Here is a 27,995-nt window from a genome sequence, read left to right on the forward strand (position 1 = left end):
ATGGAAGGTCGAAGATTAGTGGAGGTGGTTCACCTGACGTTTTGTCCTTTTTCAGGCAACGATCGCCTTTAACTGGAGAGTTCAATGGATGAGAGTAGGCTACGGGCTCCGGACCCAGGTAGATAACAGGGCCAAAATGAGGGTTTCGAGGTCACAGTTGGTACTCCTGCCCCACAGTCTCTTGGGAAGAAAAGGCCGAAAAATGTTAGCTCTCTTGAGGTTTTCTAGTTACTGTGTGTGTGTGTGTGTGTGTGTGTGTGTTGGGAGGGGGTTGTTTATGTTGAGAGATGTCATGGATCATTAAGGAATTCATGATAAAGGTCAAACAAGAGTTTTCCCTCTGATATTATGAGCAGATGGAGAGTCAGGATGGAGTAACTTATTAAACCTATATTCATGGTTACTTTTACTATAAAATTCTTAAATTTATTGATAAACTTAAAGAGCCCCACCCAATTAGATAAGTATTTTAGCACTAGTCACTTCCCTCAATGCTCCCTTCTGCCCTCTTAGTATCATCTAGTTTGAGTTCTGGATTTTTACAGATATGCCATTTCGTCGTTGCCTTTTAAATGGTGATATATTTCACTAAATTATTTACTCTCCCTTCCCTTATGGTGTTGCTTTCTTCTGGGTCTAGTTCTCTTTTTGCTGATGAACTTCCTCCAAGCATATTTTCAAAAGGGGGCTTTATGTGATAAACTTTTTGAGTCTTGTATGCCTTTATTTCACCCTTGTATTAAAGTTCTTGAGTCAGTTTTTTCCCCTTCAACACATTGAAAAGTGACAGTGGGCTCTTCTTGCTAAAAAGTAGATGCTGTTGAGAACTGATGTCAATCTGATTCTTGTTCCTTAGTGTATGACCTGCATTTCCCTGTAGAAGATTTTAGATTATTCTCTTTGTATTTGTTCTTAAAATTCACAATAACATAACTGTTGTTAATTTTGGAGGGTTTTAGTTTTCATAAAAATAAAGATACAAGAATTGAAAACACGCGGGTCAAGAAGCAACAGTTAGAACCAGACATGGAACAACTGACTGGTTCCAAATTGGGAAAGGAATATGACAAGGCTGTATATACAGAAAACATTGTGCAAAATGCCAGACTGGATGGATCACAAGCTGGAATCAAGATTGCCAGGAGAAATATCTACCTCAGATATGCAAATGGTAACACTCTAATGGCAGAAAATGAAGAGGAACTAAAGAATCTCTTGATGATGGTGAAAGAGGAGAGTGAAAAAGATGGCTTACAACTCAGCATTCAAAATACTAAGGTCATGGCATCTGGTCCCTTACTTCATGCCAAACAGAAGGAGAAAAATTGGAAACAATGACAAATTTTATTTTCTTGGGCTCCAAAATCACTATGGACAGTGACTACAGCCATGAAATTAAAAGATGCTTGCTCCTGGGAAGAAAAGCTATGACGAACCTAGAGAGCATATTAAAAAGCAGAGACATTACTTTGCTGACAAAGGTCTGCATAGTCAAAGCTATGGTTTTTCCAGTAGTCATGTAAAAATTTGAGCGTTGGACTGTAAAAAAGGCTGAACACCAAAGAACTGATGCCTTCAAACTGTGGTGCTGGAGAAGACTCTTGATAATCTCTTGGACTGCAAGGAGATCAAACCAGGCAATCCTAAAGGAAATTAACCCTGATTATTCATTGGAAGGACTGATACTGAAGCTGAAGCTCCAATATTTTGGCTACTTGATGCAAAGAACTGACTCATTGGAAAAGACCCTGATGCTGGGAAAGATTGAAGGCAAAAGGAGAAGCGGGTGGCAGAGGATGAGACAGTTAGATAGCATCACTGACTCAATGGACATAAATTTGAGTAAACTCCATGAGATAGTGGAGGACAGAGGAGCCTGGCATGCTGCAGTTCATGGGGCTGCAGAGTCAGACACGACTTAGCAACTGAACATCACCCATTCATCTGCAAATGACTGTGCGCATTGCTCTGTTTTTTTAAAATTCTTATTTACTTATTTTTGACTGCACTGGGTCTTCTTTTCTATTCAAGCTCTTTCTAGTTTCGTCCAGGAGGGTCACTCTAGTTGCCATGCACTGGCTTCTCATTGCAGTGGCCTCTCCTGTTGCGGAGCACAGTCTCCAGGGCAGGCGGCCTCTAGAGCACAGGCTCAATAATTGTGTCTCAGGCTCAGCTGTTTCAAGGCATGTGGGATCTTCCCGGATCAGGGGTCAAACCCTTGTCTCCCGCATTGGCAGGTGGATTCTTTACCACTGAGCCACCAGGGAAACCCTAGCTGGGATTACTTTTTAATGTTAATCTCTGTTGGGTGATGGGGGTAGTGGGTTCTTAATCCACGTGACTAGAATGAATTTGAACTCCAGTCTCTTAAGAGGCTTGTACTTTGGATTCTCAGTGAAGATTTTCCTTTCATGTGGAGCCCAGGCTAAGGTAGGCAGTATTCCATTTTTGTCTTTTCTAATGGATGGATTTTTTTCTGGCTTCCCTTTTCTCCTAGATTCATGCCGGAGTTCCCAGTCCTCATTCCCCACTTTAGGCTTGCACAAGACCTCATCTCCACGGCTCATGTGGCTCTTCAGTCCCAAGTCCTTGGCTTTTAAGTCCACAGACTCCCTCAGGGCAGTCAGCATTCGCTTTCACCACTGTGGCTTTCAACTTTCATCATGTGAGGCACTTTTGTTGTCTTCTTACTAATTTTGTGGACTTAGCAGTTAGATAGGATTGGTATTTCTATTTCAGCTGGTATTTTTAGATATTTGCGTTAAGGAGGGCTTTTAGGTAACCTGCTCTCCAATATTACCTGAAATGAAGCCAAAATCCTCTCTTTCTCTTCAGCGTCCTGAAATTTCATGAATAGTGTGCCATGGGACATTTTTCATTCATGGAGCTAGCACTTGGTGGAAACTTTCAATCTGGAGGCTCATGTTCTTTAGTTCCTTTGTGTGGATTACCACATTTTATCCATTCATTAGTTGATGGACATAAGAGTTTTCTGTTTCCTGGCTATTATGAATGATACTGTTATAAACATTTGTTTCCAGGTTATCATTTTTTTCTTTGAATGTATACCTAGAAGTATAATTGCTGGGTCCTATGATAAGTCAGATGGGGAAACAGTAGAAACAGTGTCAGACTGTTTTTTTGGGCTCCAAAATCACTGCTGATGGTGATTGCAGCCATGAAATTAAAAGACGCTTACTCCTTGGAAGAAAAGTTATGACCAACCTAGATAACATATTAAAAAACAGAGATATTACTTTACCAACAAAGGTCCATCTAGTCAAGGCTATGGTTTTTCCTGTGGTCATGTATGGATATGAGAGTTGGACTGTGAAGAAGGCTGAGCACCGAAAAATTGATGCTTTTGAACTGTGGTGTTGGAGAAGACGCTTGAGAGTCCCTTGGACTGCAAGGAGATCCAACCAGTCCATTCTGAAGGAGATCAGCCCTGGGATTTCTTCGGAAGGAATGATGCTAAAGCTGAAACTCCAGTACTTTGGCCACCTGGTGCGAAGAGTTGACTCATTGGAAAAGACTCTGATGCTGGGAGGGGTTGGGGGCGGGAGGAGAAGGGGACGACAGAGGATGAGATGGCTGGATGGCAACACCGGCTCTGTGGACATGAGTTTGAGTGAACTCCGGGAGTTGCTGATGGACAGGGAGGCCTGGCGTGCTGCGATTCATGGGGTCTCAAAGAGTCGGACACGACTGAGCAACTGAACTGAACTGATGGTAAGTCTCTGTTTAACTTTTTGAGGAACTGGCAGACTTTCCCCATTGGCTACACCATTTACATTCCCACCAACAAAGTATGAGGATTCCGGTTCTGCAGGTCCTCACCAACACTTGTTATTACCTGTCTTTTTTGTTAAAGCCATCCTAGTGTGTTTGGCATGAGACTTTATAGCTCAGGGTTTAGAGCACTAGTCTTATAAACCAGATGTCAGGAGTTCATATCTCCCTGGGGCCTGCTAAGCAATTCTCTTATTGGGCTTCCCTCGTGGCTCAGACGGTAAAGAATCTGCTAGCAATGCAGGAGACCTGGGTGCAATTCCTGGGTTGGGAAGATCCCCTGGAGGAGGGCATGGCAACCCACTCCAGTATTCTTGCCTGGAGAATCCCCATGGACAGAGGAACCTGGCAGGCTAAAGTCCATGCAGTCGCAAAGAGATGGACACAACTGAGGAACTCAGCACACAGACAGTGGGTTTGAAGTGGTATCTCTTTGTGTTTTCAATTTACGTTTTCCTAACAAGGCTAATGACCTTGTGTATCTTTTCATGTGCTTATTGATCATTTGTATACCTTTGGAGAATGTCTCTCTGTTGCTTATTTTTAAACAATTTTTTTCATTATTTGAGTGTTTTTTAACTGTTGTATTTTTTTATATCCCTTATCTTCAATTAATTATTTTATTTACCTGCCGTTCTTCTTCTATGTTTCTAGTATGCTCCTTGCCTTCTTGAGATATTTATTATGCTTAAAATTCTTCTTTCTGTCTGGTCTGTTACCTATGACAGAAGGACACCTATGCCAGAGAAAGCTTCTTTTATAGTACGTACTCTGGTTGCCTGATATTTTCTTAGAAGCTAATGTTCCCTTGAGACTGCTAGCCACTCTAACTGATAATGTGCTCCTGGAAGGAAGATGACAAAGCTTAGGTTGTATGTTACGCGCCTCCTTTGAGTTTAGGGGTTGGGGTTTGGTTAGAAGAGGAAAACCACCCTAAGGTGGGAAGCCCCTGGTTCCAGTGTGGGCTCAGTCACCACCCCCCTCTAATACATGTGTTGCCTTGTACTGCTCATTTGCAAGAGCTGCTCTTTTCCTTGAGTTGTAATTTCCTGATTCACCAAATGAATAGTGAGGAGGGAGGGAAGCTCATTTGTGCCAGCCAGCTCACTGACCTCCTTGACTTCACAACTCCCCTTGACCCTGACCTTTTGTTAACTGCTTCACACACACACACTCACACTCACACTCCACCACTACCCTGATGTTACCCTGCTGTCTCTGGTTGGTGCTGGACTGCTTACCTGGCACTGGCTACAGGCAGGCAGGGGCCCACTGAGCACAACCAGAAGCCATTCTCCAGTCTCACCCTCCTGCGAGTCCTGGCTCTCTTCCGCTCTCGGCTTGCTGTTCACCCAGCGCAGCGCCGCCCACACTCGCACGCCAGTGTCTGGCTCTGCCATTCATCCCATCTAATTCCTTCTTTCTTCAGAGATTTCCCTAGGATTAGGTCCTGTGGAGAAAGTTGTGGGCCTGTGTGAATGTCAAAAGGGCTTACTCCGAGAAAGCCTTCTATACAAATATTGAATCATTATGTTGTATCCCCTGGAACTAATATAATGTTGTATGTCGGTTAGACTGCTCAATAAAAGGAAAAAGAGGACCTTCCCTGGCGGTTCAATGGTTTAGAATTCACCTCCCAATGCAGGGGTTACCTGTTCAGTCCCAGGTTGCGGAGCTATGACCTCACATGGCTCACCTTCTGGAGAAGATGGCCTTAGGGAGGGACCCAGGATGGCTACAGTTAGAATAATGCCCTGGCCTGACATCCAGCTGGTATGCCTGGATCAGATGTTTCTGGCCAGTCTCCATCCTGAGTGCTTATTAAGTATTTGAATAGCTCCTAAATACCATTACCTGACACCATTTATGATAGTTTACGTATCCCATATGGGCTGCCCATGAGAGTGGGTGTTTATTGTTAGCACTATTTCAGAAGTGAGGAAGTAGAGACTGAGACATCCCAGGTAAGGTTACTGGGACTTTCTCAGGGTTGCACAGCTAGTGAGAGATAGAGGGAGGACTCAGAACAAAGGCCTTTTCTGTTAAATGCCAAGCGGACTTTCCAGTTTTCGGTCTCTAACTACCTAGGACTTTCAGGAAAAGGGAGGTTTACAGGACCAGAGGGTGAATGCTGGAAGGTTAGATGCTAGCTGAGGATGGGAAAGCAGGATCTAGTTTAAGCATTATGGGAATGGTAATCACAAGTAAGTCAAACATCTCTTCCCAGGGACTTCCTTGGTGGTGCCGTGGCTAATACTCCAAGCTCCCAGTGCAGGGGGCCTGGGTTCAATCAGTGCTCGGGGAACTAGATCCCACCTGCCACAGCTAAAGATCCCACCTGATGAAACCAAGACCCAGTGCAGCCAAATTAAAAAAAAGTCTCTTCCCCAAGTAGTTTTTGGTCTAATGGAAACCCAAAGGAGTGGAACCAAGACCCAGTGCAGCCAAATTAAAAAAAAAAAATCTCTTCTCCAAGTAGTTTTTGGTCTAATGGAAACCCAAAGGAGTGGAACCAAGACCCAGTGCAGCCAAATTTAAAAAAAAAAATCTCTTCCCCAAGTAGTTTTTGGTCTAATGGAAACCCAGAGGAGTGAGTAAACAAGAATATGAAGCTGAAAATACTACAAGGACAGATAATAAGTAATTTGTAACTCAGAAAAAGAAAAATAGTATCTCATCAGGGCAAGCAGGGTTTAACTGAGGAGGTCCAATTAAAAGCCTGACTGGATGGTAGATAGGAGAGTTGCAGGAATTTATAGAATCAAAGAGTTTTAGAAAATTTTTAAAAATATCAGGTCCAGGGGCTTCCCTGGTGGCTCAGTGGTAAAGAATCCACCTGCCAATGCAGGAGACACAAGTTCGATCCCTGATCTGGGAAGATCTCACACGCCTCGGAGCAACTAAGTCTGTGCCGCACAACTGTTGAGCCTGTGCCGCACAACTGTTGAGCCTGTGCCCCGGAGCCCGGGAACCGCAACTATTGAGCCCGTGTGCCACAACTGTTGAAGTCCACACGCCCTCAGGCCCGTGCTCCGCAACAAGAGAAGCAACCACAGTCAGTATCTGTCCTCTTCTGTCAGGCTCATATTCTTCTTTACTCTCTCCTTTGGGTCCGCCTCTGACTTCATTAGACCAGGAACTATTTGGGGAAGAGATTTTTTTTTTCATTCAGTTCAGTTCAGTCGCATCCGACTCTTTTCGACCCCATGGACTGCAGCACGCCAGGCTTCCCTGTCCATCACCCACTCCCGGAGCTTGCTCAAACTCATGTCCATCAAGTTGGTGATGCCATCCAACCATCTCATCCTCTGTTGTCCCCTTCTCCTGCGTTCAATCTTTCCCAGCATCAGGGTCTTTTCCAATGAGTCAGTTCTTTGTATCAGGTGGCAAAGTATTGGAGCTTCAACTTCAGCACAAGTCCTTCCAATGAATATTCAGGACTGATTTCTTTCAGGATTGACTGGTTTGATCTCCTCGCAGTCCAAGGGACTCTCAAGAGCCTTCTCCAACACCCCAGTTCAAAAGCATCAATTCTTCGGCACTCAGCTTTCTTTATGGTCCAACTCTCACATCCATACATGACTACTGGAAAAACCACAGCTTTGACTAGACAAATCCTTGTCAGCAAAGTAATGTCTCTGCTTTTTAATATGCTGTCCAGGTTAGTCATAGCTTTTCTTTCAAGGAGCAAGCATTTAATTTTATGTCTGCCGTCACCATTTGCAGTGATTTTGGAGCCCAAGAAAATAAAATCTGTCACTGTTTCCATCTATTTGCCACAAAGTGATGGGACCAGATGCCATGACCTTAGTTTTTTGAATGTTGAGTTTTAAGCCAGCTTTTTCATTCTCCTCTTTCACTCTCATCAAGAGTCTTTCTAGTTCTTCTTCATTTTCTGCCATAAGGGTGGTATCATCTGCATACCTGAGGTTATTGATATCTCTCCCTGCCATCTTGATTCCAGCTTGTGCTTCATCCAGCCCAGCATTTCTCATAATGTACTCTACATATAAGTTAAATAAGCAGGGTGACAATATACAGCCTTGACATACTCCTTTCCCAATTTGGGACCAGTCCATTGTCCCATGTCTGGTCTTAACTGTTGCTTCTTGACCTGCATACAGATTTCTCAGGAGACAGGTCAGGTGGTCTGATATTCCCATCTCTTTAAGGATTTTCCACAGTTTGTTGTGATCCACAGAGTCAATGAAGGAGAAGTGGATGTTTTTCTGAAATTCTCTTGCTTTTTCTATGATCCAATGGATGTTGGCAATTTGATCTCTGAGTCCTCTGCCTTTTCTAAATCCAGCTTGAACATCTGAAAGTTCTCGGTTCACATACTGTTGAAGCCTGGCTTGGAGAATTTTGAGCATTACTTTGTTAGTGTGTGAGATGAGTGCAATTGTGCAATAATTTGAACATTCTTTGGCATTGCCTTTCTTTGGGATGAAAACTGACCTTTTCCAGTCCTGTGGCCACTGCTGAGTTTTCTGAATTTGCTGGCATATTGAGTGCAGCTATCAGGGCTTCCCTGATAGCTCAGTTGGTAAAGAATCTGCCTGCAACGCAGGAGACCCTGGTTTGATTCTTGGGTTGGGAAGATCCACTGGAGAAGGGATAGGCTACCCACTCCAGTATTGTGGGCTAGACAATTTCTTGGACTGTATAGTCCATGGGGTTGCAAAGAGTCAGACACAACTGAGTGACTTTCACTTTCACTTTTTTCGTTCATTAATTAATTAATTTGGCTGCCACCGGATCCCTACGGCATGCAGGATCTTAGTTCCCCAACCAGGGATTGAACTGGTGTCCCTTGCATTGGCAGGCAGACTCTCAACTACTGGATTACCAGGGAAGTCCTTATAGTTCATTGGTTTTTATTGCCAAATAGTATTCCATCATATGAATATATTGCATTTTGCTTACTGTTTTATTCACATTTGAATTGTTTCCACTTTGGGGCTACAATGAATAATGCTGCTATGGACTTTATCTGGATATATGTTTTCATTTCTCCTGGGAGTATGCCTAGGAATCGGATTGCTGAGTCTTATGTTAACTCTATGCTTAACCTTTTGAGAAACAGCTGCACTCTTGCCTAAAGTGGCTGCACCATTTTACATTCCCAACATCCATGTATGAGGATTGGGTTTCTCTGCACCTGGGCTTCCCAAGGGCAGGAACAGGAGTCTCGTGTCCACCTTGGTGCCCAGGGCCTGGCCAGGCACCACACAGGGGCTGTCGGCCGCGAAGGCTCCTGGCTCTCTCTTACCTCAAGCTTTTCACTGTCTTCCCCTTTATTGTTGTTCTCTAGGAGCTCAGCTTGGAGTTTCCAGTTGTCTGGGAAAATGCCAGAAGAGCTCACCAGATGCCAAGAGGCAGCCCTTTTCTGGAAAATCCTTCTACTTGGATCTGCCTGCCGGCAAGAACCTCCAGTTTTTGACGGGGGCCATTCAGCAGCTGGGTGGGGTAGGTAACCTGCTTCTCTCCCCTGTGGTGCCATGTGCCTTCGTGGATTAAAGGGCAGGAGCTGGAGAGGGGTTCTGCCTGTGACTTCCAGGTATTTTCAGAGGTATCACTGCATTTTCCAAAGCAGCGGAAATGTAAACCTTTTTTAAAAGTAAAGATAATTTTTTTTTCCTAATTAGAAAAGTAATTTCTGTTCATTCTAGAATTCTGGAGAACTGGAACAGCAGAGTGGCATTGCTAAGGAGTGGACTTGTTGGGATAGGAGAAGTGTGTGGCCATTTATCTTTTTGCCATATTACAGAAGGTAGACAGACATACTTCTTCAACCTATCGCTTTAAAGATTTTTTAAAATTGTGATAAAACTTATATGACAAAATGTGCCTTTGTAATTTATGGTTCATTCTTCTTAATTTAAAAAAAGTTTTATTTTATTTTTTTTAAATTTTGGCTGCCATGGGTCTTAATTGTGGCACACAGGCTCAATAATTGCAGCGTGTGGACTTAGTTCCCCAACCAGAGATGGAACCCATGTCCCCTGCATTGGAAGGTGGATTCTTAATCACTGGACTACCAGAGAAGTCCCTGTAAATTAATTATTTTTAAATTCATGGACATTAATTACATTCACCCTGTTGTATAACCATTACTCTCTGTTTCCCAAACTTTTATCACCCCAAACAGAAGCTCTGTAACCTTTAAGCAAGAACTTCCCATTTCACCTCCCCTTACCTCCCCAGAATTCACATCTACATTATGTTTCTGAATTTGCCCATTCTAGATACGTTGTATCAGTGGGATCACTGATGTTGGGCCTTTTCTTTCTGGTTTGTTACACTTTAAGGTAAAGGTTTCAAGGCTCACCCCTGCTGTAGAGTAGATCAGAGTTTCCTTTCTCTCTCATGACTGAATCGTGCTCCACTGTATGGACAGACCACATTTTGCTTATCCATTCAGACGTTAATGGACATTCAGTTTGTTTCTGCTTTTTAGCTATTATGAATAATGCTGCTGTGAACATGGGTGGACAAGTGTCCGTTCGAGTCCCTGCTTTCAATTCTGTCAGATGTATACCTTAAAGAGGAATTGCTGGGTCACGTGGTAATCCATGTTTAACTTTTTGAGGGACCTCAACTTCTTTTTTAAACCTAAGTGCCAGGCTTCTCCAGTCACACTTCAGAGAGGTCATCCATCCTTCCTTTCACAGGTGTGCTGGAGCTGGCTGGTCCTGGCTCATGAGAACCAATTGTTAGCATCTCTTTCCAGTCCCGCATTCAGGGATGTCATATGGCTACCTTGAGATCAGCCCCAGTAGTATTTTACCCCACAGAAACCAGCAAACACTACAAAGCAGGGTTTTGTTTTTTTTTCCTTTCACCCCGAGTCCGGCATTAAGCGTTTGCCAGCTCACTACTGCTTATTTCCATCTTTCCTTCTTCCCCCAGACATGAGTTCTGTTGTTGTGTTTCCAGCACTGTGTTGGGTTTCTTGGGATGAGTCAGACCCTCTCAGTGTCATAAAGGGCTTGCAGGTAAGGTGAGCGGATACTTATGCAGCTGAGTAATATCCAGAACCCAGTTTTATTTCAGGCTCCTCTTGGTAGTGTGGTCAAGATGACAGATGCAGCCTCTGGATGGCCCGGTGCATCTTTACAGCAAGATCACGGCTTAGCCAAGCTCTCGATCCTCCAGTCCCATCAGTGTGCCCTCACTCTGGGCAAACCCTAACCAGTCAGATACTCAGAGCCCACAAGGTTCTGCTGGGAGGAGCTACAGTTCTGGAGTCAAGAACCTCTGTCCTGTACATAAACCTTATTATATTTTGGGATGATGTCTTCTCGGGGGCCCAGCACAGGATTGCATCTGGTCTATTTAAGGACGTTGATTCTGGGGCTTCTGTGAGCCGACCTGATTTCCTTCCTTAACCTGTCATTATTGATGATTCTACTTCTGCCTTTTGGGTTTCAGCCACCTCTGTGATCTGGTTTCAGGTAATTGAAGGTTTTCTGAGCAAAGAAGTAAGTTACATCGTGTCCAGCCGCAGGGAGGCGAAGGCCGAGAGCAGCAGGACAAGTCACAGAGGCTGCCCCAGCCCCAGCGAGGTCACAGTGGACACACCGCCCGTGGCCAACCCAAAAGGCAGCCGTGCCAGGCCCGCACAGAAAGCCGTGGACCCAGTAAGAACCTCCTGGGGCAGGAAGTGTGTGTCTAGTAAACGAAGGAAGTAGGCGTTTGTGAGCCCACTTCAACAGTTTCTGGTTTTAGTTTCATCTGGTTTATTTTAATCTCTCATTTGAATTCAGGGGCTGAAACTATCTTATCACAGCTCTGGATCCACACACCTCAATGACATGCCGTCCCGATGCCCTCCCTTCTGTGATAAATATTCACTTATCCTGGGACTTCAGAGTCTGAGATTGAGAAACAGTAGGGGAGGACTTTCCTGGTGGTTCAGTGGTTAAGAATCCACCTGCCACTGCAGGGAACATGGGTTTGATCCCTGGTCCAAGAAGATCCGAAATACCACGGGGCAACTAAGCCCATGCACCACAGCTACTGAATCTGTTTGCTCTAGAGCTTGCGCTCTGCGACAAGAGAAGCCCACCCCACAGCTCGAGTAGCCCCTGCTTACCGCAACTAGAGAAAGTCCACATGCAGCACGGAAGACCAGCACAGCCAAAAATAAGCAAACATTTTTTGAAAAAGTAAGAAAAAGAAACAGTAGGGGAATAAACCAGAGAGGGCTTGTTAGGATTGACCAACACTTGTCTGCTGGGAACTGTGAGCTTTTAAAGACAGGTCTAAAAAAATAACAAAGAAGAAGAAGAGAGTCCCGGGACCTTTGTAACACTTGACCTTGGGTGAATTCAAAATGCCCCCTCCCCAGGCTCCAGGCCACCTGGGCTGCAGCTCCCTGTGAGTGATCCGAACCTGAGGATGGCTTTACCTTTATCTCTGGAAGGTTCTCCCAGCTTTCACTTCTGCCACTGCTCAGCTGTCCGTGCTCCCGGCTTTCCGAGGGACATGACTCCCAGGCGTCCTGGCCAGCCCCTGTGAAAACGTGTGTTTGTGCGCAGGTGGTCTCCACAGCTCCCCCATCGCTTCTTTCTTCTGCCAGGTGCCTCTGAGCAGAGGGAAGGAGCTCCTGCAGAAGGCCATCAGAAACCAGGTGAGCCGAGGGGGCCGGCTTGGAGGCCCGTGTGTCTGGCGCAGGGAGACAACAAGCCCTGCCTCCGAAGGTTCTGAAGCACTGACACAAAAGACATGCCTGGCCAGACTTCTGGCACTGTCGTGATTGCCTCCTTTCTGACGAGGAAGTGGGGCTGAGAGGAGTTCAGTCATCTGTCCAGTCACCCGGGCTGGAGGTGGAAGAGCCAGGTTTTAACTCCATGATCTTAAGAGCCTGGGAGAAATGCGGCGGGGCGTCTTTCGCACGTAGCTCTTTATCCCTTCTGTGAGGACTCAGGGCCATTACAGTTGAGTGGCAGCAGGAGGAATTAGTGTGGTCTTGCAGAGGAGTGGTTCAAGTGCCATCACGCGGTGCCCCAGCCATGGTCTGTGACGCAGGAGGGTGGTGTGGCCAGCGTAGCTTCGTGTACGAAGAGGGTAGTGTTTATTGTGTCCCTCCTGTGGGCTCAGAGCGTTCCTCACAGAGGCTCTCCCGACAAGCCGCTCGCATGAACACACATGTCCCTTCCTGGTCCCGAGGTGGCCGGAGCAGAGCCACCAGCCAGATCAGCCATCCGTCCCTCTCAAGGTGGCCAGCCCGTGCGGAGGACAGAGTCCTCCCAGGGTTTGAAGTCGACTTTCCAGGCTCTGTGCTTGCTCCCCTGCCCACCTTCTCGCAACAGCTCCGCACATGGATGACCCGGAGCTCCCAGAAGCCAGGCCAGCCTGTCCCCAGGTGGTTGAGCCTCAGGTGGGGGGTCTCGTCCTCCTGCCTGACTCCGCTTGTCTTTCCAGGGCAGCAGCAGCGGAGGTGGCAGTGGGCACAGCAGCAGCCTCCTGAGCAACGCCCGCTCCTGGGGGGTGCAGATTCTCCACGTGGACGGTACCCTTCCTGCCCAGGGCCGCACAGGGGAGGGTGGCAACTTTGCCTGGGAACCTGGGCTGTGAGAGGGGTCCAAGTCATGTACTGGCTGAAGCCAGATGCATCAGTCACTTACTGTGTTGGTCCACAGAGGTGGAGAGCAGCCGCAGCAATAGCAGAGCACAGGTGCTGGGAAGGGCTGCTTCCTTTAACCCCGGTGCCAGCTTTCCTTAGCAGCATTGAATAAGAACTGATCCTAATATCCATTACCTCTTATCAGGTATTTACTCTGAGCTAGGAAGCACCTCATTTAATCCTCACCACAGTCTCTGCCCATTGTACAGATGAGGAAGTTGAGCCTCAGAGAATAGATTGAGTAAATTACACATAGTCTTATCAGGCCCACATTCCCCCCTAGTTTGGCTCAACTACATTTCCTGTTCTTTCTTTCCTCTAGGGTTTGCCACACATTATAACCACCTGTGTGCAGGCTGTAATACATTTACATGAGAGCAGCTGTCTTGAATGTGCTGGCAGTGGCCAGCCCTCCCACCCAGCTCCACTTTGAGTCTGGCGCTTTCTCTGACCCATTAAAGGGGGCAGGTCTAGATCCGGCCTGAGATCTGCCAGAGGGGCAGGGAGCTGTGCCAGGGCAGGTCCTGGTCTGGGATGGTGGCAGGTTCCATCGTCTCTGGAAAACCAGCCATTTTGGACTTGATCGAATTTCCTGCTTTTCTGTGTATTACAGAAGCTCCAGGATGTATAGCTTCTGCTGGGCCTCCCACCTCAGGATGTGACTGAGTAGATGCCATGACTTGGTCTCCCCCACAAAACTGCTTTTCAGCAGCACCTTAAAGCCCTTTATGGGTCATCAGGCACCTCCTGTTCAAGGCTTGTATTCAGTGCTCCAAAGGAGCATGCAGCCAGCATAGGTACTTTTCCAGGGATAGAGGACCTTATTATCAGCAGGTGCAGAGATGACACGTAGCCAGAAGGTGGCAGACAAGGCTGGTGTGATCCAGTGAGCCAGGCCATGTGGGACCTTCAGTCCCCCGGGCCCCAGGACAGGGTTGTGCTGGGGAAACGAGAAGAGGAAGCCTTTGGCCACAGCCCTCTGTTTCCTCCCCAGAAATGCTGATACGGGTGCAGCAACTGTCTCTTGATGCTCCACGTGTGAAGAAACAAGGGCTGAAGAAGCCAGAGGTAGGTCATCCCCTCCCAAACCGAAGGGAAACGGGAAAGTCTGTGACAGCATTAGTAAATCCATGACCTGCCCCAGCCACCTCCTCCTGGCCTTGCTGGGAAAGATGGGAGGAACACAGCCTCTCCGCTCAGCCCTGGTGCCCGCAGACCTGTGTGGGGCCAAGGACTGCCTGCAGGTAAGTCCTCATGGCCTGCTGGCCAGGCTGCCATTCTGAGGATAGATCTTGGTCTGGAAACGAGCCTGCAGATTGCATGGGTGGTGGCAGGGGATGGTGGCATTTGAAATAGCTGCCATATTCTAAATTCTTGTTTGGCTTTTCCTTCTTTTGCTGGGGTTAGAACTGTGTACTACTTCAGGAGAGCCCAGGCTGATTTAAAGCCGCAGGGTCTTCACCCAGCCCTGAATTCAAGGAAGAATCAGGCTCTACAAGTCCGTCCAGGGCCTGGCACCCAGGAGAGGGACCACATCCAAACCAGGTGGAACGCTCAGCCTCACCAGCCCTCACCCCACCCACTCTGGTCTGGGCATCTTTAAGGTTTTGCTGTAATGTAAACAGGGCTTCCCTGATGGCACAAGCATTAAAAAATCAGCCTGCAATGCAAGAGACCAGAGTTCGATCCCTGGGATGGGATGATCCCCTGGAGGAGGAAATGGCAACCCTCTGCAGTATCCTTGCCTGGGAAATCCCATAGACAGAGGAGCCCGACGGGCTACAGTCCATGGGGTCACATACACTTAAAGTCTCTTTCCCCTCTGACTTCTGCTCCCCAACCACCAAGCTCCGTCCCTGAAGTCAACAGTGTGAACAGTTGTGCAAATATCCTTCCAGAACTCCCAAGTATCTACAAGCAAATACATCAAAATTCCCCCTTTTACACAAATGTGTGGTATTATTACTTTGTTCGCTTAATAATCTCTTTTGTAGCTACTTGGGACTCTTTTGGGGCAAGTTTTGGGTGCAGTCTGCTGATGGGGGAGGGCCTGTTGAAGGCTTCTTTGGGCTGTGTTGGCCCTGGTGGCGTGGCCTGGAAGAGAATCTGGGCCCCCTTGGGCCCACAGGCCCAGACAGTTACGTAGCCACTGGATCTCTCATTCTATCCACACCCTCCCAACTCTTTAGCTGATTTTTTAAAGATTTTGTTTCATTTGGTTTGTAACATTAGCTTTGTTTGACCTTGGCCTGAAAGCTGGTTTTGACAAACACAGTCAGGGTGTGTAAGATAGGGTACTGAAAACCAAAAGGCATTGTCGTCACCCTCATCCTGTCGGCTGGCCTGGAATGCCAGCCGCGCCCAAATTGCACGGGCTGCTGCCAGTGAGCCCCTCCTCTGTGTCAGGTGTGTCACCTGCTGCAGTCTCATCTGTGCCACATCCGGGGTGTTAGGCGGGAACCCTGAGCATCATGGGCGGCACGGGCCCCTTTCCCATGGTGGTGGGGGGGTGCTCCCCAGCCCTTGCCTGCTCTTTGCTCTGCCCTGCATTCCCTGCACAAAGTCAGGGCCCTTGAGATTCACGCACAGAGCTCATCATGCAAAGAGCATGGTGCTCAGGTCTGCTCCAGCTCAGGGTCCAGCCGTGGGCAGAAAGCTAAAGTGGGGCAGACGAGCAGCAGCTCAGCTCACCGGGCCCAGTTCCTCGACGCCCCCCCAGCTCCCTCACATCCTTAACCTATTTTTCCTTTCCATTCAGGGAACATGTCCAGCAGAGTCAAGAACACGGAAAGGTCAGTGCAAGAGCTCTTCCTCATTTAATTGCCATCCCTCCCTCCCTAAACGCTGCCCCACGACTCCCTCTGTGGCAGCATCTGCTCACTTTTCTGCGGCAGGAAGCAAGTCCAGGTTGTGTACAGCCTCGTCCTGTTGCCAGGGCCCGGGCTTCAGAGAGGAGGGCAGTGGGAGAGGGACATCTGTGAGCAAGTCCAGGGCTGCTGGGCCGGGCCCTCTCTGTAGAGCCAAGACCCCATGTGGTCGCTCTGGCTCCTGCAGCCCCTGGCTGTTCCTGGGCATCGATGGAAGTTCAGCACCCTTTTCTTTCTGATTCAGGAGCAGTTTGCGGTGGGCAGTTTGACAGCTGCCTACTACTTTCAGAAATGCCAAACTCCCTGAAACTGACAAATAGGCAGATTGACAGGCCCAGCTCCCGGCTCCTCTTGGACAGCAGGAAAGTTTCTCCCCCTGGATATTTCTCCCAAAGATGCTCTGTTAGTGGCATTTATTCATGCACAAGTGGGAACTAATAAGGAAAGTCACTTGGCACCTCTTACGCTTGCAAATCAAGGAAGTCTGTGGGAGAATTGATTTTAATCACTGTGTCAGTTAATTAGAAAGACGAGGAGTCACCCCCAAAAAGTAATTAAGGAAGAAAGGCTGCTTCTGCTCGGGCACTGGGAGCTGAGAAGTGCCAGCCTCTTGGGGATTTGGTGGCAGCTAGCTGTGCCCAGCCTTTCGGTGCCTCACCCTTTGACAGGACTTTTGGGCGTCATGGAAGGGCAGAAGGGGTTTATAATGCTTCAGAGAATCTGTAAACTGTGCAGATAGCCAGCTAGTAAGGGACAAATCTCTTGATTAACTGACTCCAAATCTGTTTTCCCAGCACCCCTTTGCCCTATTTTTTTCAAGAACCAGATTTCACTTTTTTTTTTTTTTAACTGTCCTTCTACCAAGACCTCGAAACACTCTTCAGTTCTCCTTCTTGCTGTTCCTCCCCTCCAAAACCCCAGGCTCCTCATGGAGAATTCTGTCTGAGAACCATCCTCAGGCCCCCTTGGGATTCTGAGACACCAGGAGTTAAGGTCTGGAAGGAGCTGAGGCTCTTAGCAGAAACCAGCAGGGGCTGGGTTTCTCTTACCCAGCCAGGTTCCTGACTCTCAAGGTTGACAGCCTTCAGCACCCACATGCAGGAGGCTGAAGGTGGGTGCATTTAGGACTCTGGGGCACCCTGTAGCCTCTCCCCCCAAGGGTGGTAGAGCCTGGAGGAGATGGCAGCAGGGGCCTCACTCAGCCAAAGGAAAGGCACACCTTGGGGCCGCAAGGGCTCTGGCTCTGAGAGCCTCTTGGGCTTTGGCAGAGCCTCGTCTCTCTGAGCATTTCCTGCGGGAGGAGCTTAGGCTCTGCAGCAGGGCAGACAGATGGCTGATGGGCTCACTCTTCCTTCCAGTGGCCAGACTGAAGGCACCATTCCTCAAAGTCGAAGATGAGAGCAGGTGAGTGGACCACCAGACCTACATGGAGGAGAGGTACTCAGGGGCCCCAGGCTGCCATGGGGAGGTCTCATATAGATCAGAGGAGCCATGCCCAGCTGGCACTGCTCTTGGTCATTAATCAGAGGTTAATAATCCTGTATGTGAATTCCTTCCTTATTATTATTTTTTAATATTTATTTATTTGGCTGTGCCAGGTCTTAGTTGCAGCACGTGGGATCCAGTCCCCTGACCAGGGATCGAACCTGGGCTCCCTGCACTGGGAGCTCAGAGTCTTGGCCACCTGACCACAAAGGAAGTCCCTGAATTCCTTCCTTTCAAAGCTCTGCTTTTTTGAGTCTGTGATGTTTCATCCAGGCTGTTTGACTCCCCATTTCCCCCATGTGTACACTGACCCTCAATACCAAATCATTGCTGGTATTAGTGCTGGTATAGTCTTTGCTAAAGTGAGGATCTCTGCAGTGCTATTGGGGTTCCCTTGTCAGACCACCTTGTATCAACACTTGACAAAGCCTTCTGTTTGCTGTGTAAAACCATTTCCTGGTATGTGTTATCTCCTCATAGCCGTGGAGAAGAGTCCATCCTCTTCCCAGTGGGGGAACTGAGGTCAGAGACATTAAGGGACACGGACACAGCCACTTTGCTAGTAAGTCTTAGTCTGAGGCTAGAGTCCACATCCAGCCCGGGGCCCTCTCCCCTCTGCCCTGTCTGTCCCTGTGAGGGCCCTTTCCTACCTAGCAGGAGGGTCACATCAATGATAACCTGATGAGGTGGTAGCCACCTGGGTTGTCACTGACTCTTTGGTAAGTACCAGATTAAAAGTCTGTGAACATCTAGAATTAACCCCAGAAGTTTTTTTAAAGCCCAGGTGTCCCCAGAAGAGACTGCTGGGTCAGAATGCTCTGTGTCCCTCAGCTTTGGGCTGGCCACCGAAAGACCCAGCCCCAGAAGCCTGGCAGGCCTGCCCATGCTTCCCCACGCCGGACAGAGTTGGTGCTGGTGGCTCAGAAGCCAGTAGAAAGAATCCAGGGCTGGAAGGAGGCCCTCTCATCTCCCCTTCCAAGCGGGTGGGGGGAGGGGGCATGTCCTTCACAGTCCGCCCTTCACAACCAGCCGGGTACAAGCAGTCATGACTGGAACGCTGTGGCCAAGACACCACTAGGGCCTTAGTGTCTCTGCACATGGAGCTGAGCCTTCTCTCGATCCTTCTTACGTGCTGTTCTAAAGCAGACACTCTTCAAAACCCAACATAGCCGCACCAGCCTCAACTTTTCAATCTCCTCAGCAGAAACAAAATAACACGGAGGAGGGCGAAAGGCGGGGTACCAGGGCTGTGAAGGGCGCCTCCTTCTCCTTCAGGATCCAAGAAGACTTTTTATTTTGGCTGTGCCATGCACTCTGCGGGATTTTAGTTCCCCAATCAGGAATCTAACTTGGGCCCCCTGCGGTAGAAGCTGGGAGTCCTAGCCACTGGACTGCCAGATAAATCCCCAAGAAGACTCATTGGTTAATTTCCTCCTGAGGCTGCAGGGTCTCAATATGCCCCTGGAGCCCAGGGCCTGCTTTCCCCTGGAGCACCGTCCACTGCACCCCAACATGGTGTGGTCAGGGGCTGCCAAGTACCCACAGATCACCACATCTGGCTCTGAAAGTCTCCTAAATGTGAGCTACTTAAAGCAAACGACTCAGTGCATGTCTGACTGCCCAGAACCTTCACTGCACCTCTCTTTTCCATTCAGAGCACCACCCCTCAGATAGTACAAAGGGCCAGCCCATAGCAAAAATATTCCTCTTCATGGAACAGGAAGATCACTGATCTGGTCTTAACATCCTTGCATTTAGATTCTGCCAGGCTAGAGTTCTCAGAGATCGCTTGAGGGTCGAGAAACAAAATGGAAAGGTGGGAGGAACTAGATCAGAAGTTGGGAGACGTGGCTTCCCGTCTGGACTTGGCCACTTATAGGTCATGAGCCCTTGGGCAAGCCACAGAACCTTTAGGGCTTTGTTTCCTCTTCTATGGTATAAAACATGAAAACACCGTTATTCTGCTCAGCTCAGAGGTTGCAGGATATGGGGGGAGGCAGTGATTGTAAATAGGCTTGGAAAGTAGACAGGAAGAGTGTTAATTTAAAATATTAATCTAACCCAGTAAGGCAGATAAGAATGTTCTAGTATTTAAAACCTGGGCAAGTGAGGGGTTTCCCTGGTGGTCTGGTGGTTGAGATTCTAAGCTTCTAATACAGGAGGCACGAGTTTGATCCCTGGTCAAGGAACTAAGATCCCACATGCTGTGCGACATGGCCCAAAAAAGATGGGCAGGTGAGAGTCTGCTTTATTAAGGTGGGAATTCTCAGGAGTTGGGCTGGCCCCTCTTCCTCACCTTTTCCCTTCCCCACTGGAGTCAAAATGGAAGTTTTGTGTGTTTCAGGAAGTTTCGTCCTTTCCACCTTCAGTTTAAATCCTTTCCTGAAATTTCTTTTCTGGGACCCAAAGCCGCCAGTCCTTTTGAGGCCCCGATGACTCCAAGCAGCTCACACCATACCAGGTGGGTCTTTCTGGTTCCTGAGTACAAGGGCTGGTTCCAGGTCAAAGTCCTCCCCGCTGGGGCCTTGCTGGTCAGCCTGGGGAATGGCCATGTGTTAGCTCCTTAGGCAAAGTCTATTCTGGGAACTTAGCCCAGAGAAGAGGGACACCGGGAGTGTTCATCCGTTTTATCTGGTGTTCTCCATCCGTACTGAAGAACTTGACTTGTGTCCAGAGGGCATGAGGCTGGTTTCTGAACCTCTTTCTTAGAGTCTCCTTGTGAAAGTGAAGTCGCTCAGTCATGTCTGACTCTGCAGCCCCATGGACTGTAGCTTAAGGGACTCTCCTTGGGGGCCCATTAAAAATGCAGGTTCCTGGACTCCCCCCCCGCTGCAGAATCACAGTCTCTGGTGATGGAGGCCCCCAGAGCTCCGTGTTCCCAGGCTCCCCACGTGGTTTCAGCGCATGTCCACATTTGAGGCCTTTGAAGCTAAACATAGCAGGCAGAGGGTCTGGGGGGCCTGCCACACTGTGTGGCCTGAAGTGACTTGCAAGCTGCTTGGACTCCTACTCTGCAGGTAGGTGAGTTTGGACCCTTCATTGACCAACGTGCAGAAGGCATGCGGTTCAGGTGATGACCTGGACACCTTCCCAGACCTTTCTAACGTACGGGCCAGGAGACTAGAGGGCAGATGTCTAGCCCGAGGGTCTCCAGTGCCAGGGAGGGCCTGTGGTTTCCACCAGCAGACAGGGGCTAAGGGGTCAGGAAATATTGTGAATGGGAGGGAAAACAGAAAGGGACTGTGGCAGTAAAGAGCAGAGGAAGGCGAGAACAAGCCAGGGTGAAGTCCAAGGGCCCTTCATCCCTTTCCCAGAAGATACAAGGGACACAAGCGGGGCAGCCCAGCGGCTGCCTGGGTTGGGGCTGCGGGGGGTGCTTGGCCTGGGAAGGCCTGGGGATGGCACAGGAGCTGATAAAGGGAAGATGAAGGGTTTACAGTGAAACGTCTGTATTCTTTGCCCATCCTCCAATCTCTAGACCATGAGTCTCTCCAGAGAGAGTTTATGGACAGTACATCGTGTACCCTTTGTTCTCTCTTCTCACAATGAGTAGCAAGATATTCACTGTGCTGGATCTTGCTTTTTTCCCACTGAATATTTCTTAATTTCCTATTAGTACCTGAAGAGTGTCTCCATTCCCTTTAATTACTGCAGGGTATTCCATGGTATGGATTTACCGTATTTTATTTAACATACGCGTGGATGATTTCCAGTCTTTTGCGGTGAATAGTCTTGTTCAGAGTAAATTATGATTGTCCAGATATATTTGCAAGACAAATTCCTAAAAGTGGAAATGCCAGGTCAAAGGGTGCCCACATTTATAATTTTGAGAAGTGCAGCCAAATTGCTTTTCATGGAGGTAATGCCAGGGTACGCTTTCACTCACAGTGGACCAGAGCCCATTTTCCCATCCCCATGGCTAAGATAGTGAGCTGTCAGACTTGTGACTTCAGCCAGTCTGATAGATCAAAAACCATATCTCAGTGTAATGTAATTTTCATTTTTCTCTTTATGAATGAGCTTAAGTATGTTTTCCTATGTTGGATCATTTGACTCTCTCTTTTTTTAAATCTCTTTTTGTTTGAACCTTTTTCATAGCCTTTGCCAGTTTTTCTGTTCAGTTATTGATCACTTATTGATTTGTAAGGAGTCCTTTGCTATGTTATTAGTTATAAATACCCTCCTCAGTTCCTGGTGTGTTTTGAGTTTGCTTATATTTTCTACCATGCATATATATATTTTTAATTGTTTGTCATTGAACTTATCAGCTTTTTTACCATTTCCTGGGTTTTGTGTCATACTTAGAAAGTCCTTAGGGGAATAGTTTGGACCCACTGAATTTCCTCAGTCAAATACCAGTACTCCACAGGCTGTTTAAAAATGCAGGACTGACTACAAATAATAAATGCTGGAGAGGATGTGGAGGAAAGGAAACCCTTCTACGGTGCTGGTGGGAATGTAAATTGGTGTAGCCACTGTGGAAAACACTATGGAGTTTCCTTAAAAAATTAAAAATAGAGTTGCCATATGACCCAGCAGTCCCACTCATAGGCATATATCTGGAGAAAATGCTAATTCAAAAAGATACTTGCACCTCAGTGTTCATAGCAGCAATATTCACGATAGCCAAGACACGGAACCAACCTAAATGTCCATAAATGGATAAAGAAGATGTGGTGTGTATATACATATATATATGTATACACACACACAGTGAAATTCTGCTCTGCTCAGCCATAAGCAAGACTGAAACAACGCCATTTGTAGCAACATGGGTGGATTTAATAGAGATTATGAGTGAAGCAAATCAGAGAGAGATATCATATGATATCACTTATATGTGGAATCTAAAAAATAATACAAATGAATTTATTTACAAAATAGACTCACAGACATAGAAAACAAATTTATGGTTACTAAAGGGGAAAGCAGTTGGAGGAGGGATCAGTTCAGTTCAGTTCAGTTGCTCAGTCTTGTCCGACTCTTTGCGACCCCATGGACTGCAGCACGCCAGGCTTCCCCGTCCATCACCCACTCCCAGAGCTTGCTCAAACTCATGTCCATCAAGTTGGTGATACCATCCAACCATCCCATTCTCTGTCGTCCCCTTCTCTTGCCTTCAATCTTTCCCAGCATCAAGGTCTTTTCCAATGAGTCAGTTCTTTGTATCAGGTGGCCAAAGTATTGGAGCTTCAACTTCAGCACAAGTCCTTCCAATGAATATTCAGGACTGATTTCTTTCAGGATTGACTGGTTTGATCTCCTCGCAGTCCAAGGGACTCTCAAGAGCCTTCTCCAACACCCCAGTTCAAAAGCATCAATTCTTCGGCACTCAGCTTTCTTTATGGTCCAGCTCTCACATCCATACATGACTACTGGAAAAACCATAGCTTTGACTAGACAAATCCTTGTCAGCAAAGTAATGTCTCTGCTTTTTAATATGCTGTCCAGGTTAGTCATAGCTTTTCTTCCAAGGAGCAAGCATTTAATTTCATGGCTGCAGTCACCATTTGCAGTGATTTTGGAGCCCAAGAAAATAAAGTCTGTCACTGTTTCCATCTATTTGCCACAAAGTGATGGGACCAGATGCCATGATCTTAGTTTTCTGAATGTTGAGTTTTAAGCCAGCTTTTTCATTCTCCTCTTTCACTTTCATCAAGAGGCTCTTTAGTTCCTCTTCACTTTATGCCATAAGGGTGGTATCATCTGTGGATGTGAGGTTATTGATATTTCTCCTGGAATCTTGATTCCAGCTTGTGCTTCATCCAGCCCAGCATTTCTCATGATGTACTCTGCATATAAGTTAAATAAACAGGGTGACAATATACACCCTTGATATACTCCTTTCCCAATTTGGAACCAGTCCGTTGTTCCATGTCCAGTTCTAACTGTTGCTTCTTGACCTGCATACAGGTTTCTCAGGAGGCAGGTCAGGTGGTCTGGTATTCCCATCTCTTTAAGAATTTTCCACAGTTTGTTGTGATCCGCACAGTCAAAGGCTTTGGCGTAGTCAATGAAGCAGATGTTTTTCTGGACTTCTTTTACTTTTTCTATGATCCAACAGATGTTAGCAATTTGATCTCTGATTCCTCTGCCTTTTCTAAATCCAGCTTGAACATCTGGAAGTTCTCGGTTCATGTACTGTTGAAGCCTAGCTTGGAGAATTTTGAGCATTATTTTGCTAGCGTGTGAGGTGAGTGCAATTGTGCAGTAGTTTGAGCATTCTTTGCCATTGCCTTTCTCTGGGATTGGAATGAAAACTGACCTTTTCCAGTCCTGTGGCCACTGCTGAGTTTTCCAAATTTGCTGGCATATTGAGTACAGCACTTTCACAGCATCATCTTTTAGGATTTGAAATAGCTTAGCTGGAATTCCATCCCCTCCACTAGCTTTATTCGTAGTGATGCTTCCTAAGGCCCACTTGACTTCACACTTGAGGATGACTGGCTCTAGATGAGTGATCACACCATTGTGGTTATCCGGGTCATTGAGATATTTTTTGTATAGTTCTTCTGTGTATTCTTGCCATCTCTTCTTGATATCTTCTGCTTCTTTTAGGTCCATACCGTTTCTGTCCTTTGTTGTGCCCATTTTTGCATCAAGTGTTTCCTTGGTATCTACTTTTCTTGTAGGGATCTCTAGTCTTTCCCATTCTATTGTTTTCCTCTATTTCTTTGCATTGATCACTTAGGAAGGCTTTCTTACTTTTCCTTGCTATATCAGATGGATATATCAGATGGAGGAAGGATAAATCAGGATTAACAGGTTAGGATCAACAGATACAAACTACTGTATATAAAATAAACAAGAAGGTCCTACTGGATAGCACAGGGAAGCATATTCACTATCCTGTAATAAACCATGATGGAAAAGAATATGAGAAAGAAAAAAGAACTAAATCACTTTGCTGCATACCAGAAACTAACACAACAGTGCAAATCAACTACACTTCAGTTAACAAATCAAAACTCAAATGCAGGACTGCAATTCAAAGAAGTCAGGCTTGAGAAAGATGTGAAAGTCCTCAGGGAAGGTACAGCTGTGTGGGTCTAATGACCCTGGGTTTGGGTATTCCCATGGAGCTGGAACATCGTCAGGGATTCTTGCCTGTGGTTTGAGGTGTATGGGTGGGATCAAGATGGAGCTAAGATGGGGTACTCACAGAGAGGCCTCTCCTTCCTTGCTGCCTCTCCTGTGCCCCTTGTACAAGTGGTACCAACTGTAGGCAGGCCAGCCTATGCCCTACTCTGGCCATTTTGGTCCCTCTTTCCCCACTGGCCTGGACTCCAGGCCACAGGGCTGCAGTTCGCTCTGAGGACTCCAGCAGTGACCACTTTCCCCCACCCTGTATTCTCCCCAGAGAGGCCAAGGACCAGGAGCCAAGCCGGCGATCAGCTGCCTGCACTGTGCCCAGGAGGAGGAAAGGGTACTGTGAGTGCTGCCAAGAAGCCTTCGAGGAGCTGCACAGGGTGAGCTCCTTCCCCACCACACAGCTGCTCCCAGGTGGTCTCTCCGCCCTGGTGAGGTTGGGTGGTCTGCTTGTGTCCCGCCCCAGCCTAGTCTAACGCCCCCCCGGCCTCCTCTCACCCTGAGCAGCATCTCCAGAGCCCCCGGCACCAGGGCTTTGCCCTGGAAGCCCACCTGTACGCTGAAGTCGATCGGATCATCGCCCAGCTGAGCCACAGCTTTGCAGACGCCCCCTTCCAGGCCAGCCTCCCCGGGTAAGCACCACCGTGCCACCCTGCCATGGGTGCTGGGCACAACCGCCTTCTCAGCTCTCCTGCTGCTGCCCCGAGGTGGAGAGGAACCCTCGGGTTGGCGACAGCAGAGACCAGGCTGTGGTCCCTTTCTTACTCCTTCCTTCCCTTTCTTTCCTGCCATCTTCTGTTCTCTTCTTTAGGGGGCGGTCAAGGGAAGGCCTCCATTTGGGGCTTCATCCCATCAGGTCAGGATGGACCCCAACCAGAGCTCCCTTCCTAACGGCACAGCTCGGGGCGCAGGGGGAGCAATCCAGCGGCCGCTCTGCTCCTGCCATGTGTCTGGTCACGTGCCTGTCTGGCCTTCCAGAAGTAGGGTGGGGGATTCCTGGATCTTTCCTGTGTAGGTGAAGAGCAGGGTCTTCCTGCTTCTCTAGAAGTTTACCCCAGAAGGGATGGCAGAGGATTTGGCAGAATCCCAGGGCCCTCTGAGCACCCACCGCCCGCTGCCCACCAAGGAGCTGTGGCTTCATCTCCCGCAGCCGCAAGTCTCCACCGCAGGCAGCCTCCCCGGGCTCAGGGTGGACAGCCAGGACCTGTGCTGCTCTCTCTAGCCACCAAAGGGCAGCCTCCTCCATGACTGCCTTATTAAACAGAGCAGCCTCTAACCTGTTCTCTGGCCAGCCCTGACCACGGACCGCAGAGCCAAGAACAGGCCTTTCACCTGGGACCCAGAATGGCAGCTCTTTTCTAAACACCAAACCCCAGAATGGTAGCACCATGCGGGCCTCCACTGTGCCCCCAGCCCGGGAGGACCCCCACTTGCTCTGGAGTTGAACTCTGTGACCCACTGGTGTTTCTCTCCCCACAGGCAGCCAGGCTCCTTGGCTTCAGACTGTGACCCTCTATGTCCTGAGCCTCCGCCTCCCCACTGGCCCTCCCCTCTCAGGGCAGCGTCTCCCTGGAGGAGGAACGACGGTCGTCAGCAGGCCCCAGGTGCCACCGAGCGTGGTGGGACTGTGAGTGGCATGAAGGCAGCAGCAGAGCCTGTGGAGGCGGGCAAGATTCCTGAACCGATAGCGAGCTGCCGGGAGCTGAAGGGGTCAGCTGACAGCTTTGTGGACCCCCTAGAGACCTCAGGCTCTGGGAGCCCTGCTTACCAGGGCCTCCTAACCAGCTCAGGACTTACTGAACTCTCCTCTGGCCCAGAGCTGCCTCATTTTGGCCACAAGCGGAAGGTTCAGTTTTCCGGTGGCAGTGCTGAGAAGAGGCCAGGCACATCCTGGCCACAAGCCTCACTCTTTGTCCCAAGAGCCCCCAGCCCCTGTGGCACCCCCAGCTCCTGTGGTATCAGGACAACCAGCAGCAAGCATCTTCCCCTTCCAGGCTATGAGCCTAGGTCTCTGGCCTCCCTCCAGCCTGTGCACCACCCACAGGGAGAGACCTGCCTCGCCCTCCCAGGCAGCCCCCCAATAGGTTGGCAGAGTGCTGGGCCACACAGGCTCCCTGGCCTGGGGCAGGAAGGCCCCCAGGACCTAAGTGTTCTGAGGGTGCCACCCCTGGCCCTGCCTCCCAGCAGGCTGAGCAGCTCCGGGCCAGCTGCCAGCCCACCTGCCCTCAGCTGCAGGCACGGAGCCCCCAGGAGGACCTGCAGAGAGCCCGGCTGCCTTTCCCTGCCACCCTCTGCCAGCCAGCAGGTGGACCAGCTGCTCCCGATGGTTCTGGACCTCCCAGCCTCTTCCAGGCCCCTGACTCCCAACCCCAGCCCACCGCCAACAGAGAACTACTTCTATGAGTCCCCGCCCACCCCTGGGCATGCAGCTCTGGGGCCAGACAACTCCCAACTTGAGGGCAAGTTATACATCAGCTGAGGGCTACACATCCAGCCCAGGCCAACCAGACACACAAGGAGGAGCTGACCCGGAGTCTGGCCCTGGACGATCATGGCTGAGCTCTAGATGCATTAGATGGAGCCAGTCCTCCCGGCCACCAAGTCTTCAGGGCTGGGGGCTGCCCTCTCCAGCCATGGATCGTGCAGGCGCGGCCAGCTGCTCAGGCCGGGAGGCAGGGGCAAGGTTGGCATAGGGAGGGCCCACAGAGAAGCCAGAGCAGCAGCGCCCTGGCCTGGCCTCCTGTCCCTCTGCAGGCACTTGATCAGCCAAGAGGGTTAGTTGTCGGTGTTCCCCACCCCCACCCCAGCCTCCTTTCCCACAAGCGTGTGGCTCTCCTACTTTCTGAGATGCCTGCATGTTGTCCCCTCCCCCAGCCCCCCACGCTGGTGCACACAGATCCTCAGGAACATATGAAGCAGAGGAGGGGCTCGGCTGCTCCATTTCCAAAGCTCCCTCCCGCCACACTTACTGGGGGCCTAGCACTGACCCTCCCCTGAGCCCAGGACGTGGCCTGAGCCCCCTCTGGGGCGGCTGCCCACCCAGAGTTCTGTTCCAGGGTCAGTAGCTCACCTGCCAACTTCTGCATCCCCCTCCTTCCCCAAGGACCTCCCCCCGCTTCTTTCAGCTGAGC

At 48.8% G+C, this 27,995-nt stretch overlaps 1 protein-coding gene across 1 annotated transcript; it reads left to right on the plus strand.

Annotated features, from left to right (window-relative positions):
- Positions 1 to 27,343, plus strand: DBF4B (DBF4 zinc finger B). The gene is given in 13 exon segments (XM_052658631.1): positions 1 to 118; positions 9,110 to 9,261; positions 11,250 to 11,435; positions 12,377 to 12,427; positions 13,222 to 13,309; positions 14,418 to 14,491; positions 16,182 to 16,215; positions 17,649 to 17,694; positions 20,120 to 20,236; positions 25,136 to 25,244; positions 25,372 to 25,496; positions 26,344 to 26,574; positions 27,163 to 27,343. Coding segments are annotated over 13 exon segments (1,512 nt in total).
- The last annotated feature ends 652 nt before the right edge of the window (positions 27,344 to 27,995 follow it).

The sequence above is a fragment of the Budorcas taxicolor genome, chromosome 19 (assembly GCF_023091745.1).
Source record: "Budorcas taxicolor isolate Tak-1 chromosome 19, Takin1.1, whole genome shotgun sequence".
Lineage (NCBI taxonomy): Eukaryota > Metazoa > Chordata > Mammalia > Artiodactyla > Bovidae > Budorcas > Budorcas taxicolor.